General features: G+C 40.0%; 1 protein-coding gene across 1 annotated transcript; it reads right to left on the bottom strand.

Moving 5' to 3' along the window:
- Nucleotides 1–2,897: 2,897 nt before the first annotated feature.
- pde11al (phosphodiesterase 11a, like) lies at nt 2,898–15,344 on the bottom strand. Its single transcript, XM_041044704.1, has 20 exons — nt 14,556–15,344; nt 13,517–13,675; nt 12,122–12,211; nt 11,718–11,858; nt 11,561–11,625; nt 11,173–11,293; nt 10,709–10,784; nt 10,556–10,623; nt 10,350–10,442; nt 8,354–8,404; nt 8,026–8,172; nt 7,824–7,931; nt 6,783–6,892; nt 6,608–6,698; nt 5,753–5,853; nt 5,498–5,575; nt 5,333–5,396; nt 3,557–3,631; nt 3,349–3,432; nt 2,898–3,230 (listed from the first exon to the last, which is right to left on the bottom strand). Exons 1-20 carry the CDS (start codon nt 15,327–15,329, stop codon nt 2,898–2,900), a joined length of 2,829 nt encoding a protein of 942 aa, XP_040900638.1. The 5' UTR covers nt 15,330–15,344.

Genomic DNA, 15,344 nt, shown 5'->3' with positions numbered 1-15,344 from the left:
GATTTACAAAGCAGCAGTAAGGAGTGATTTCATTACTGTGATTATGTTTACACATGCAGTGTTTAATACCTTCACTGTAACTCATTCTCTGAGGTTATCGCAGGTTGTTTGCTTTCTATTCTCAGCCTCCGTCTGATGTGAAGTGACTCAAGATACAAACTAGGTGTATGAATATCTTAGAGGTTATTAAACATTACACAAGTCTCTCCAGGGTGTTTTTTTTTTCTTACCCAGTCTTTTACTGCTCTGCATCTGCTTGTCAGCGTGTACATATAGTACAGTATGTCAGACTGAATGGGAGTAAAAGACATTGTGTCTGTGTGTGAAGGAGATAAAACAGGGGGAAAAAAGCAGTGGAGAAGAGAAAGAGAGGGAAGAAGAGAGATCAAAGACTATGGCAGAGCCAGGCCCTGTATCAGAAATGAGGTTGGAAGGCTCTCCCACCTCTCTCCATCCGGCTCTCCCCTGATCATCGACCCTGAGGAGAATAAACTCAATCCATGTTAAATTATAGATTAAGGCCCGGCTCTGGCTATGGCTTGGCAGCTGGCGGCTGCATGTGCTTCGAGCTGCACTGAGTTTTACACACTCCTGCTGCTGCTGCTGTTGCCTCACCTCGCTGCCTTATTAAAATCAACATCAAACGCTCTCCACAGATGAATAACAGGATTTAAAAGAGACTGTATGAATATGTAAAAGTTCTCTCCACAATATGCTCTCTGTGAGGCTGTGGCTGTGTTTTGTTGGACTCTCTGCTTTGTGGATGATTTAACCTTTAGCATCACTTTTCAGGGTACAAGCGTTCTTCTCACTGGTAATCTTTTATTCACAGATGAGCTTTGTTCTTTGAGCGACATGATGAGATGCTTTGAAAAGTACTAGTTAACAATTTAATGGTCATTGTCTAATAGAAAGGATGAAAAGATTTTTTTTTTTTTTGCTCTGCACTCTGTTCTTCAGCTTCTCCAAGCAGATGGTGCAGTCACTGGACTGTGGAGCATCAGAAGTGCAAATACTTCATCTATCTCACTCACAAAAAGCTAGAAATAGAAACTTTCACACTGACATGTCAACTTCAGTGTGTGGTAATTAGTAAACTACAAACAGCCATGATCATACATGACGAAATAAGGATCTGACATTATGAACAATGTTGTTGGTATGTAAAGTACCAGGAAATCCTCCTGTGAACTTTGGTTGTGTCCTTTATAGTGCAGTTCCATTATTCTGTAGCTTTCTCTGTGTACTTAATTATCATATTCATTCATGCATTTTATTAATTTGGTCAGTCATTTTGTAACAGTTACAGTGTATAAACACCATTGTGGATTAAAGTCACAGTCTATTGTATATGCCTCCCTTGTGCATCGGTATGAGTATCACAGTTTTGTTAGTAGATTTTACTGTAATCTACTATGTGTTCCATGGCTATTGTTCACAGTTACTGTGAACAATAGCACAGCAATGTTACATGACTTTGGTTACACATTAATGCAAAACCACAAAATAATCCAAGCAACAAGTTTCCATGACACAGCATTTTATTCACAAAACCAGCCAGAGTTCATTTCACTCCCATTTATCTGAAATGCAACACTTGCTTGTCTTGTCTAAGAATTTATTTTTAGAGGACAGTGTATAAATAGCAGGAGAAAATGCCAATTCTACATCTTGCATAAATATAGAGTCCGGTGTATGAAAAATAATGAATGTATAATTTTGGTACAGTCTGTGATCGAAAATAGAAATCTTTATCTGTTCTCAACAACAACAGTGCAGAAACAATGTTCTTACGAAACAACACCTAGTATTTCCCCTATAGTAACTTCATGCAAAGCAAATCTCATAGGGCAGTCAAAGGCATCGAGATACTGTCCATTGTCAACATCAAACATGATACATGCAGTTTCAACATAATCAGCATGCTGTTCAGTCTGGACTACAAAACACAGTGATGATATATCTCAAATAACAATTATACTGAACAGTGAAATTAGCCAATTTTTGCTCAGCTAATGCATATTTATGGAGTCATGGAAACATGTAAAGAGAAAGTAGATCAGAAATCTGATACAAATTTCTTTTTTTTTTTTAATGGACAGACATATTGTTATGTATTTGTCTCACTCAGGTGAAAAATAAAGAATTGCTATAATTAAAATCTATAAATATTCCAAAAAAGTTCAACTATTCCTTCACAGTAAGTTACTTTCAGGACCATAAGACAAAACTATGTGCATTCCTCCATGTCATTTTTCAAGGAATTTCAAGGAGGTTACTACACATGATACAAACATGCAAATCACAAAACAAGTCGACGGCCGAAGGTTCAGTTAACCTACAAACGCTGAAAACAATGCCATGCAGCCAAAGATTTGCAACTGAGGTAAGACAGCCTATCAGAAAGAAACATTCAGGAACGAGATCAAGGCTCCGGTCTACATTCATGATGACAATCTATGTGACAGAGAGAAATCACAGTGATTCCTTTTTGTTTTGTAAAGGCATTCCAATGGGCTTGTGTTTTTGAGGCAGTTCCCATTACAAAACAGTACAGTAATAAGTGGCCCCTCTTTGGTTTCAACAGTTCTCTTTTTCATTCTTATACATCTCAGCAAAGAAAAGCTTTTAGAAAGAAAGAAAGAAAGAAAGAAAGAAAGAAATGGGAAACTGCCCTTTAAATAGAGTTTGCTAAAACAGGAATTATTCCTGCTCCTGAGTTTAACACAGTGACACTTGGGAGAAGCAATATGTTCGGCAGATGAAAACTGCATTGAATTTACCCAGATCTTTAAAAATCATTTTAGGGTAGTGCATGTGTTAGAAAATCACAGGGTACATCTTAGAAGAGTCCCATTTGAGCCATTTAGTGGACAAGCCTATACTTAACACTTGTTTCACTTCTTTCCTGCTGGTGTTGTGTTGCCAGCTGATGCTGGTTGGTTGTCACAGGGATCTTTGTTCACTCTGCACTTCAGATTCTGACTGCACTTAGACTTTGATCCAAACTTGCCTTTTTCGACTGGCTTTACAGTCTCTGTGGACTCGAGGTGTTGGTCAGTTTCTGCATCCTCATGGGACTCGGGACTCTGATCCGACTCAGAACTCTGATTGGACACTGAGACCCTGCGTGTCTGCTGATAGGACGAGCAGAGTTCCTGCCACTTCTTTCGATTAGCATCAATCCCATCGACCATCGGCTGCAACTTCCTGTTAAGCTTTAGCAGTGTCTGTAAGACACACAGGGGAGTATAGTTGATATTCAAACTCAAATAATGCTTTTATTTACATTTACTTAAATTGAAACCCGCAGTAAAAGTTTAACTTCAGATATTAAGGGTTACCTACCTGATAGAGCGGTTTACAGATCCCATCTATCCACTCCAGCTGCAGGGCAGGTAGTTCATCTTTCCGATTACGGTCAAATATGGCCTACAGAGTGGTGATTAAAAAACAAATTGTTGTAACAATACATGATGGTAACTCAATATGACATCTGTGCGCTAGAAAAAAAAATCCAGCCCATAGAAAAGAGTTTGAAAGCTTGCCTACTTACCGCAGGGATCATCTTAAGTTCAGACCTCTCCCTGTCACCTTGTTCAAAGAATTCACTCGTCACCAGCTCTGCAACCTTGAGACATCAGCGTAAACTACCATTATTTCATTATTTTACTCAAAACATGGGCTCTGAGCTACAGGCTGCATGCATTTTGTCATATTTTAGTGCAAAATTTGGTTTTAGGGATTTAGCAAAGGATGTTCTGGTATTTTTGTGGTATTGCTCTCATATTTGTGGCCATTCTGACTGTGGGTCATGCTAACTCCTCCACTGTAGTAATTCAGGAAACACTGTGGCAAAAGACCATAAAAAGCAGCACATGCCTCTTAAAGCTTTGCAGCTAAACCACAATTTTACATAAATCAAACACTTCCTAACAAACCAAACTGGCTTATTTGAAGTTTATTTTGAAAGTTTTAGAAGGCTTGCCTCCTCGGCATGCACGGGAGAACTTAATCGAGTACATTTTTAAACACTTGCCTCTTGTATTTATCTTTGTTTGACATGCAATTTTATTCCTTTTTGGCTGCAGATAAGTTCTAACAAAACCACAACAACGTTTATGACACAAACTTGGATGCCTTTGATTGATGGATGAATTTTCTAAACGTGTTTATTATATCACAGCATGGATATTTATTTATTTATTTATTTATTTATTCTATTTTTCTACTTTATTATATTTTCTGTTTGATTATTGGATTTTAGAGAGAGAGAGAGAGAGAGAGAGAGAGAGAGAGAGAGAGAGAGAGAGAGAGAGAGACTAGGGTTGCACCGAATATTCGGCCACCGAAAATCTTCGGCCGAAAATGGTCCAAAATTGGCATTTTCGGTTTCCGGCCGAAAGACTTTTATCACCGAAACAACATGGCCGAAACAGGATGTTGTGATGACGCAAGCGGAAACCGCGGTCAGTACGAGCGTGTCTGGAAAGGCCAACATGTCCGCGGTGTGGACGTATTTCAGTAAATCTGAGAAAGACACAAAGACACTGCAAAGAATTTCTCCACGCCGGGTTTAATTTATCACCTGAAATCCAAACATCTCGATCGCTGTGCTGAATATGAGAGGAAGGCAGCGCGGAAAAGGAAAATCCCTCCGAGCACGCCCACTCCGTCTGTGGCCGACGTTTTTGAAAAGGCAAGGAAGTTTAAAACTTAAAGTGCTGCAACTCTTGGTGCATTTGTTGTTGTTAAAGGCCTACGGTTAACATATTGGCTATGGCAATCTTTGTTTTGATACACTATTATGTTGTAGTCCTACAGCGAAAATTTTAAAATGCACTTGACTTATATGCACTTTGTGTTTTTTTGAGAGAACATATTTAATTTTACAATCTTGTTTAAATTGATTTATTCTTTGAAACATTCATATTAATTTATGTAATCGCAATGCCTTGTAATTTTAGTGAGGTTAGTACACAGTCATAGCCATAAATGCAATGGTACTAATAATTGGCATAATAATTTCTTTCTGTGTTTCGGTTTTCGGTTTTTGGCCTTGGTTTCCTCATTTTCGGTTTTCGGTTTCAGCCAAGAATTTTCATTTTGGTGCATCCCTAATATAAACAGCATGAATGTATGAGGGCTTTATTAATACATCTATGGTTCATGGCCACAAGGAAATAGGTACTTATCCAAGCATGCGTTGTGGGAAAGGCAGGAAATTATCCTGTGGCACATGCTAATTTCTGGACCATAAAACTATCTCTAAACCTCCAAACCCTCAACATGAAAGCACAGATTTGAGAAACTTTGTCACTGGGACTCTAACCTGTTTGGAAATCTTCCAAGGACGTGTGACGGCGCCCAGATCACATGCTGTCATCAGCATAGACCTGCAGATGATATCAAAGCTCATTTCTAGCAGCTTGTTTTGGTCTTCACATTTAAAGCGATTTTGGCTCAGAACAATTTTATTTTTCTTGAAGTTAGAAACCTGAGAACTTCTCTGTGTCCTTCATCTGTCCAGCTGAACTCTCCAGATAGTACACACTCAAAGAACTTGGTTCTGCGCCTTACAATGCAAAGAGACAGTCAAGGATGCACAAAATTTTAAAAGGAAAAACACTCCATGACAGTTTTTACCACACAAGGATTTGGTTAAATTTAAATGATAACTCTTCTAATTACTAGTAAGAATTTATCCAATTATCTGTATGAAGCTATTTAAAAGTCATCACTGATCACTTACTCAAAATGCAAAGTAAGGTCTGTGGACAGAATAGCCTGCTTCAGTAGCTGCATCATGTTGCTATACTCTTTAGAGCAGAGGTTTGCAAAGATATTGTGACCCTGTGTAAAAAAAAAAGAAAGAAACAACAATAGAATACAGTAGGCACACACACAAAAGCAAGCAGGGATGAGTAATAGTGACTAAAATGTCTCCTCTAAGCCAGTGCATTGGTAAAGTCATCGCTCACTGTCAAATAAAGCTCCCATTAGCAATGTTAATTAGCAATGTGTATAGACTTTCTCTGTCCTCTAAGAAATCAATAGAGAACACAGTTCCTGATGATCAAATAAAGCAGACTCATAGCATCACCAGTAACCATTGCTGCCGCCTACCAGCAGAGAGTTTGTGGTCAGTACCGTCCCAAAGCTCAGTCTGGTGGACTTGTCCCCTGAGACACATGGCATGGTGAAACAGTGGATGTTCAGCTGCTTTTTATTTGCCTTTCATGGCATTTTTATAGTATTCATTTGTGTTTTGTGTTGTTTTGTATGTGTTTTCTTGTTGAGTTCTGTGTATTTGGTCAATCTAAGGGACAGATGTTGCAGACTCCACCACTATATTTTCAAGTCATTTTCATATGCCCAATAAATAGAAAGGAAGGAACGGAGGAAGAAAATCTTACAAAAACCCTGAAAGCTATGTAGCTGACACCATGTGGCATTTGTAACAGGCAACGTTGTGGTCGATGCTTCTCTGACAGTAAAAAAGGATCAAATTCATTGATTATTCCAAACATTCACTCAAATCTCATTCAGGAGCAACTACAAACAATTTTGTTACATCACAACAAATCCAATACTTGCAGCTCCTCACCTCACTTTGTAGGATCATGACTGCATGGTTGAAGTGATGATGCTCCAGAGTGGCTGACGTCCCGTAGAGCAAAGCCAGAGCAGAACCTGTCCTGCAGGGAAAAACCGAGAAGGGAAACTTTCAGTCACCTTTAGGATACCTGTTTATCATCATACTTCAGGCCTGAGTCACTTACTTGGCTTGAAATGCGTTGTTGGTGCCTCGGTGGTCCAAATCATGACACAGACAGCCGACCATCAGGGCCAATATCTCTGCATCTGACAGGACGTCCTGGAAACTGGCTGTCTGCCGAGAGCGAAGCAGATGGACATCTCATCCATCTCTGTTCATTTCTATTTATAATGTATTACCTATTACCATTTGATAGGATAGGAAAGAAAATTTTTGACAGAGTGAAATTTGTTTTTCGATGTTTGCGAGCTCTCAACACACCTGATCACCATGGAAAGTTGGTCAATCTCTCTAAAGCTTTACCCAAATAATTTTACCTCCTTTGAATTTTCTCTGAATGTTTCTCCAGTGACATTTTCTCTTAATGTTTTGTTTGGTGTCTCATTGTTGTTGTTATTTCTTTAATGCTAAGTCCACTGAGACCTACTTTTCTCATGACAGTTTTAAAAATAACCCAGACGATGTGTCATCCTCTTTGAGGGTCTACGTTTTGATGGCGTCTTTTGGTGGAATTTTGCTTTTACCGTATTAGACTGAAAACAAACATGAAGAGAAATTGAAGGGGGCCACATGTGACACCAAACTCTGGTTTGAGGGAATCTGGAGATACGCATTTTAGAAAGCCGGGTCATTTTAATTTTATATCCGCCTAATTTGGTGCATGGAGAGCACCAAATTAGACTGTTACTTTAACCCCTTCTATTTCCACTCAAGTAGCTTTAAAGATAGAAAAACCATCTCATGCCACTGTCTCTCAACATCATGTATATAGTATATATTCTGTATCAGCTTGTTCTATGATGCTTATACTGACTGAAATATTCAAACCCAGGACTCGATCTTTTCCTCCAGAGGAAATATTCCACATTGCTTATTCATTGTTTTAAACACAATTCACTAAAATTGAACCTGACATGTTTGGTATCTTTCAAACTTTTGGGATATTTACTAGGATTTAAAATGAAATTCTGTGGGCAGGAACAAAGACCCTAACTGACAGCAGTACACATAAATCTGACTTGACTTGATGTATGTTGAAACTTACTGTGATCATAACAAACATGCACTGGGACACATTGAAAGCATGCCTCCAGTTATGATACGCCACAGTTCGATAGTTCTTCCTCACAGTCAGAAGCCAGCGGCACAAAACCTACAAGGAGACACATACAGGTGACATACATACATACATACATACATACATACATATATACATACACACACACATATTACAGGACATAACTAACCTCATAGTCAATTTTAAACTTTTGCACAACACCAAGTTCCAGAAACATTCGGAGTGATGCTGTGATCATGGCATCATTGTCCAAAGAGAAGTCGTTGAAGTGAAACTCGTCAATGCCCAACTCACTGCCCAGGGGGATCTTGGCTGCCTTAGGGGGACAGGACAGTGCTGTCAATCATACAGTGCCAGCAAAAAGAAGTGGAGCAATAAGAAATTTTGCAAACAGATTATACTTCACTGTCGACCATTTACAGACATCAGACTACATGCATCTAATATAAAAATGTCATAATGTGAATTTATGAATGTTGTTTTCTTAATCTTCCTACCTTGAGTCTGTCAACTTCTACCTTGGAGCAGGTAGCATGGTAGGACAACATCTAAAAAAGCAGAAATCACGCAAAACCGTGAGACGAACAAAAACTCCAGATTTCAGCAGAAGGTGATCAATATTTGCAGAGAATTTCTATGCAATCTATCTTTCCTATTTGTTATGTAATCAAGATCAAACAAAGTACATATCTGCTCTTAAAATCAATTTGTTGCTACATTTTGGGTCTCCTGACAGAAAAATCCATCAGGTGTTTAAAGAAACAGCAGAGATTATGTGACAGAAATACAGGAGTGTGTGTGTTGCCTTTGATGAGAGGTGAGCAGACTGGCACATGTATTTATCGTGAATTATTGAAAGCAGCTGAAATATTTATGGTGGAGAAGCAGAACCATGTTTGCTGAGGATAATATAACTGCTCAGGTTAGATACCGGGCAGTGGAGCAGAACGCAGACTCAGACATTAATGAATGTGAAGAGGCTCCGTTACGATTAGCATTAATCAGTGACAACACGCTCTTCTCCGACTGAGATTTTCTTATACACTCATTTTGAATAGATGTGATAAAAAGTTTAGAGTATTGGATTTAGAGTAATTTAGGTTGTCTTAATTTGTTTTAGATGAAACAGAATGGAAACCTAATATTTTCTATACACCAGGCTATGAAAATTCATCTGTTCATTCATATCAGTGTCAGGATCACGGGTCCATTTAACAGCACATCTCATTCAAACTTAATCTGTGGCTCACTGACTGTTTCATTAAGAATTTATTAAGTTTACTTTTTTGCAGAAATAGGTTTGCTTATACCAAACTTCAACATACATGCATACACACAACATGACATGGTCATTGTGTTGTGATCAGCCAATGGGGCAGCTGTTTTGAATTCCTTCTGGACTGGTCAAACTCCTTTTGAGCTTTCTTGAACTTCTGTTGGACTCTTTGTTGGAGTCTTGTGGTAATTTGGACTCACATTTCTGGCATGATCAACCCCTGGGTGAGGTTTTGTTTTTTTTTTTTCATTTTGGACTTTTGGGGACTCTTGTTTGGTTTCCTGCGTTTTGCTTTGGGATTCCTGTTTTTTTTTAATGTTGAAGTCATATTCCTCTTGTTTTGGTTTCTTGAGTTCTGTATTTCCTGTGTTAGTGTGAAGTCCTGCTACTTATGTACCTGTTCCTGGTTTGGTTTAGTATTTGCCATTTTATTTTGAAGCCCCATTCCTTGTGTATCTGTTCTTAGTCTACTTCCTGCCTTTGTCTTGTTTCCCGCCTTTGTTGATTGTCTGCTCCGCCCAGATTTGTGTCACCTGTTGTCAGTCCCAGTGTATTTATGACTCCTTGGTCCTGTGTCTCTTTGTCTAGTGTCATTCCCAAGTTTGGGCCTGTGTTGTTGCCTGTGTCTGTTGTCACCCTGGTGTTTGTGCCTGTGGTCAAATCTGTTCCTGAGCTCCTGTCTGCACCTTTGTTCCTGCCTGTGTTTGCCTCCTGCTTTTGTCTCCTGTGTTTGATCCTCGTGTTCCTGTGGACTTACCTCCGTTGCCTCCAAGTGAGAGTTCCTTAGTTTTCCTTTGAGTTTGTGTTTCTGGTGCCATTTCTGAGTTTGTGTGTCACCATGGTGTCACCATATGCCAGTGATTTTGAGCTTAATAAAAGGACATTAATAATATCCGTCCGCCTTGGGTGCCTGCATTTGGGTTTTTCCTTGTGTTCTCAGGAACATCCACTATAAAACACTGAGGGTTTGGAAGTGTATTTCTATGATAGCCCTGATCACAAATAAGGTTTTGTTACCTATTTACCTCTGTATCTCTATAATTGTATTATGTCCTAATTTGAGACAAATATTAGGAAAATTGATGAAAATGTAAGAAAGCTTAGATGGGAAAATCCACATTTACAAACAAGGAAATGCACTATTATCTTCTGTTCATCTGAGTGGTGGGTTTAAAAAAAAAAAAGATTATTTTGAATCAACATGCTGCTTTGCTTACATCCAGCGCTACAGACTGCTTGGCCCAAGTCTTCTTAACTTGATTGTACATCATTGTGTTGTTGATTCCAAGTCCACAGAATATCACAAATGCCTGCACACAAAAATAACAGAGGAAGAAACAGATTTAAAATTTGGTATAATGTGTATCCAGTGCAACAGTGTAGATCAAAACAAATGCTTGGTAGTGCAGATGTCATTTTTAACCTCAAACAGTCTCTGATCTGCATCATTGAAAGTCTTCCTGTCCAGTCGGTTAAGAATTTGCGCGACCCCTGTACAAAAGACAAATTTATTAGTGACTACAACACGAAAACTGGTTTCCAGTAAGAGCAAATGGATTGTTTCCGGTCAACCTACCAATTATCTGATGAGTTCGATTCCAGATAGGGACACATAACACTGACCTAATGTGAAACCCTGAGGCCTGATCTGCCTGTGAAGAGAGGAGACAGTGAGTATGGAGAAAGACTGAAACAAGTTTATGTCTGTTAGAGAAAGAGATTTTTATGTTGTTTGAAAAACTGGCACAGGCACATATTTTTTTTCTGTGACTGGATTTTGAATAAAAGTTTCAGTGTCAGCTCTGAAAAATTCATTAAAATATGTCACATACAAACAAGGGACAATAATGCTGGGTGCATGACTTTAAAGCAGATTACAGCAACATTTCATCATCAACTAATTTTTAAAATCATGTTATGCAAGCAAGTTCACCAGTGTTAATAAAAACTGTAACAATTGTAATTTTTAGGGTGGTCTGTGTCTGTCTGTTGCTTGTGTGAACTTTAATAGGTCTGACAGAGAGAGTGATAGGTCCACACCTCAGCATCAAAGCGTGGGTCCTGACAAACGTCGCTGATGTTAACAGGCAGTCCTGTGGAAGCCACCAGCTCAGCAATGCTGTTATTGATCAGCCAATCAGAACACGACGGCTTCTCCATGCTGATGTGGCCAATAACAAAAACAGAAAACAATAGTCAGGCCCGGGCAGTTAAACATCCAGCGCAACAGCAGTAAATATTGAGTGAGTTCACTTTTCTTACTAGCTTTGCTGTGGTGGAATGAATCAAAGTGTCATGGATTTGTGTGAATGCTCACATCTGTATGTTTCTGTTTATTGTCTATCATATCTGTTGCTGTTGTGGCCTAAACAATCAATCTGTGTGTCTGTCTTTTTCATAACCTCCAAGGTCTCCTGAAGACTTTCACCTGATCTCACGGTCCATGTTGCACAAGGGAGACATGAGTTCAAACGTCTTGGAGAACTTTACAACCTATAAGAAAAGATATGCAGCAACTACATTCAGCAAAAAGGATGGGAGAGTTTTGCATCAGAAATGAAGACAAAGATGACCAGATGTCTCACAGGTGAGTCGATGTCCTCCAGGAGAAGCACAGAGCAGCGCTCGCACTGCAGGAGGGTCAGGGCTCGCTGCATAATCTTCCTGACAATCTTCTCCAGGTCGGTCTGCTCCTCAAAAAGGTCATTGACCACCTCCAGCAGAGCCTGTGGCAAAAAGTAAGGACAATAATAACAGTGTTGACATATTTCTGATACAATGTTAGGTTACTGAAGATGCATTAGAAGAGTTTTGTCAGCATCAAAACTGTTGACTAATGGATAGCTACTGTAAATTTAAGATATGCTGATGTGTATACAATGAAATTTAATTGATTTTATCTGGAGTTTTTTTAAGTGGAGATAAAAAGATTATGGCTATGAAGCAAGTAAACATCTTTTTTATAAATGCACAATTTGCAACTTCTTACCCTACTCCTTTCATACTCTTTGCGAGACTCTGAAAACAGCTTGGCATTGGAAATCGATATTCCACAGAATGGTAGATACATCTGCAGCACCTAAGTAAAAGTACAAAAGAAAGTGGTGAAAGGCATGCATAATCTGCAAATGTTAGCTATTTATATGCTCAACCAAAAGGCATAAAACTGGCAAAGAGAAAACGAAAGGGTGTGTTGTGATGGAGGTTGAAAGTCATGATGGAGTTAGCTGCCTCTCTGCACAAATTTCTTTCCAATAGATTCCCTGTTAATGAAGTATTGATTTAGACAAAAAAGGCATTTAGTAAGACATCAAAGGCCTTAAAATGTCTAGAGAAGCTGGCAGCTCAAGATGGCTTTTTTTTTATTTTCAGTGTCTTTGTTGCTCAAAAGATTCTGAAGTTGCTTTGCTTTAGCTATATTTAGTGTCTTGTTTTAGGTTCACATAGACACAAAAAAAAGGATAAAAATGCTGCAGTTACTACAAACTTGATTTCTTAGAAGTACAAGTCAGAACATTTACTGTGTGAATTTGGAATAAATGGATTTCCACAACTTCATTCTGCCACCTTGTGGACAAACTGTTGCTTCTCAGTCTAGCTGGACTCTTGCAGATGTGAGTAGATTTACCAGCATCTGTGTGTTTTTCTTGTTTTTTTTTTTTTTTTTTAATTCACCTGAAGTGAGTCAAATGAGCACCTTTGCTTTTTTTTATTGCCTTGCTACGCACATAAACAACAAGCCAACGCTTTTCAGTTCACAATATATCATTTGCTCATCAACAAACTGGGAGAATGAAATTGTATTCATAAGCTGTGGAACAGCAAATGAAGCTATAATACATGTAGATTCCAGTAAAGCCATTTCAAGAGAATTACCCAGGGAGCAATTGAAAATGTATCCACTCAAAATGTGTTTCCTAAGTGTGCGTATATATTGCACAGCCAGACGTATTTAATGCTCCACACTTGAGTAAGAGGTTGACCTCCTCTCTTCATTTTTTTCTGTTGTTTTGCTTCCAAGGGAACACTTTGCCCCTCTCCACAGCCATTAAAAAGATTCAAAGTACAAACAGGGTTTTCAGCTGCATGGCTCAAGCGCTTCAGTGCAATAAGTGTGGTGGTGGTAGGGGGTTGGGGGGCAGGGGAGGAACACTATGCTCCACAAGAATCCAATTTTAACTCCATCTCTAAAATGCCCTTAATGGTCAAACTGTCTAGAATAATCCTAAAGATGATAAACTGCCAATAAAATATATGTGAAAATGAACCCCCCCACCTCCCCCCTGTAACATGAATCTGGTACATGAGGAGTTGTTGTTGTTGTTGTTGTTGTTGCGGCTGCTGCTGCTGTTTTTCAGCTGAGAAAAAAATAACAGTTCCTCACCTTCTCATCATCCTCAGTAAAGGGGGTGCCCATGGGATTTTTGTTGATTGCTTGTACAACACCTATGACTTCTCCATCACTGTTACAGATGGCCATGCAGAGGATGGACTGAGTCTTGTAGCCTGTTAACTTGTCAATCTCATCACTGAAGCGGTGATCCTGGAACAGTGGTCGCACAAACACACATTGTTACACGTTCACAATCCCACATGAACACACACACATATACACCTCACTGTGCTCAGTAAATGCCAGCACATTTGACCTCGTAGCCCTGTATGACCACATTCCTTCTGCATTTGGGTTTTTACGCGCTTCTGACACGTACAATAAAGCGGCCCTGGCGCAATTGTTAGGTGTGATTCTTGGTTATCCAAATTCACGGCTCTGCAGGAAGCCTCTTGTTTTCACTACAAGCAGAACATATAATACCCCTCCATGACACGTATCTACACTATTGCAGTAATAGACCTCAAGGGGATCCGCATCATCGTGTTGCCTTAGCCTCCCAAGCAGCCCAGGGCCATGATATAATGATGTGGTGCGCAGCTAGTAGCGTGTAAGGCGAGATGCGGCTTGTGGGAAAGTGCGAGAATTATAACGCTTGCTTTCCTGCTTTTCCCCCCTTTGACTCCTATAGAGTGAACTTTTTTAAAAAAATTCTGACTAATTAGTGTAATTGCCCAGAGTTTTTTTCTCGATTTTTTCGAGTTGTGCGAACCTTCATGTTTTAGCTCAAAGTTTTAGCTCAGAAGGGTGAGACAGTGTTTCCAGTGCTGTCATGTCACTGTCCTCTGGCAGCAAAAGAACAGCTGATTAAAATGTGTTTAATGCTTGTGGATACTTTTTTTTTTTTTTTTTACATCAATCAAGGATTTACTGTTTATTTTTCTCCAAAGACTGAGAAACACAAATCTGATCCCCGCATGGGTCATAGATTGATAATCAATAGCTTCACTCACTGTAAATAAGACCGAGTTAACTTTTTTGTTTGAAAATGTGCAAATATCATAATAATGTAGACCAGGCTCACATTTACCTCGTATGCATTTGGGATGTTTACAGTCTCTCCGTGCTCTGCCACATATCCAATGATACCCTTTCCCCACGGCACCTGCACCTCATTGGAGTTCAGCGTGCTGGAGGATGGTCTGACTGTGGTGCCTGAGTGCACATCAAAGAACTTGGACACAAGCGTCCTCTTGTGCGCGGGTCCCTCAACAAGGAAAAGCGAACACCTGTCTGCATCCACCAGGATGCACACGTTGATCAGGATCTTATAACTCAGGTTTGTTAAGTCCAAATCATTGGAGATATCCTTCACTAACTCCAAGAAAAACTCCCTCTCGTTGGTTTCCTTGAGTCTGTATTTGTAGTCGATGGCGCTGGACGCGTACTGGGGCACACTGACCCTGGACTCCAGCAAGGCGCTCAGGATGTGCGCGGTGGTCGGAGGCAGGGAGCTGGCTTTACGCAGGAGCGCACGGCGCCTCATGCTGGACTGGGACTCGAGTTCGCTCAGGCTCACATGCTCGTCGTAGGTCCGATGTGCAGTGGTGGCTTTGGACCGGGCGAAGTTCCGTCGCAGCTCCATGTGGGACGATCTTCGCCGGAGCCCGTCTGGGTTGGTCGGCCAGAGCGGGTCCCTGGCAGCGCCGCGCTTCTCCTCGGCTGTGGGCACTTTCGACGGCTGATGCTCCTTCAACCACCTGCTAACCTGATCGCATTTCGCCTTTCGGACGAGATACTCCTCGAAGAGATCTGGATGGCAGTCCAAAAACGCCTCTATATCCGAGAAATCAAACGTTGTCATGGTGAAAGCTGCTCT

The sequence above is a fragment of the Toxotes jaculatrix genome, chromosome 8 (assembly GCF_017976425.1).
Source record: "Toxotes jaculatrix isolate fToxJac2 chromosome 8, fToxJac2.pri, whole genome shotgun sequence".
NCBI lineage: Eukaryota > Metazoa > Chordata > Actinopteri > Toxotidae > Toxotes > Toxotes jaculatrix.
This window is presented reverse-complemented; position numbering and strand designations above follow the sequence as displayed.

Coding starts and splice junctions, on each gene's coding strand:
- pde11al (XM_041044704.1), bottom strand. CDS start 15,329: ATGACAACGTTTGATTTCTCGGATATAGAGGCGTTTTTGGACTGCCAT. Junction 11,859..12,121: donor AAGAGTATGAAAGGAGTAGG/GTAAGAAGTTGC, acceptor TTTTTGCCACAG/GCTCTGCTGGAGGTGGTCAA. Junction 8,173..8,353: donor TAGAAGTTGACAGACTCAAG/GTAGGAAGATTA, acceptor TGTCCCCCTAAG/GCAGCCAAGATCCCCCTGGG.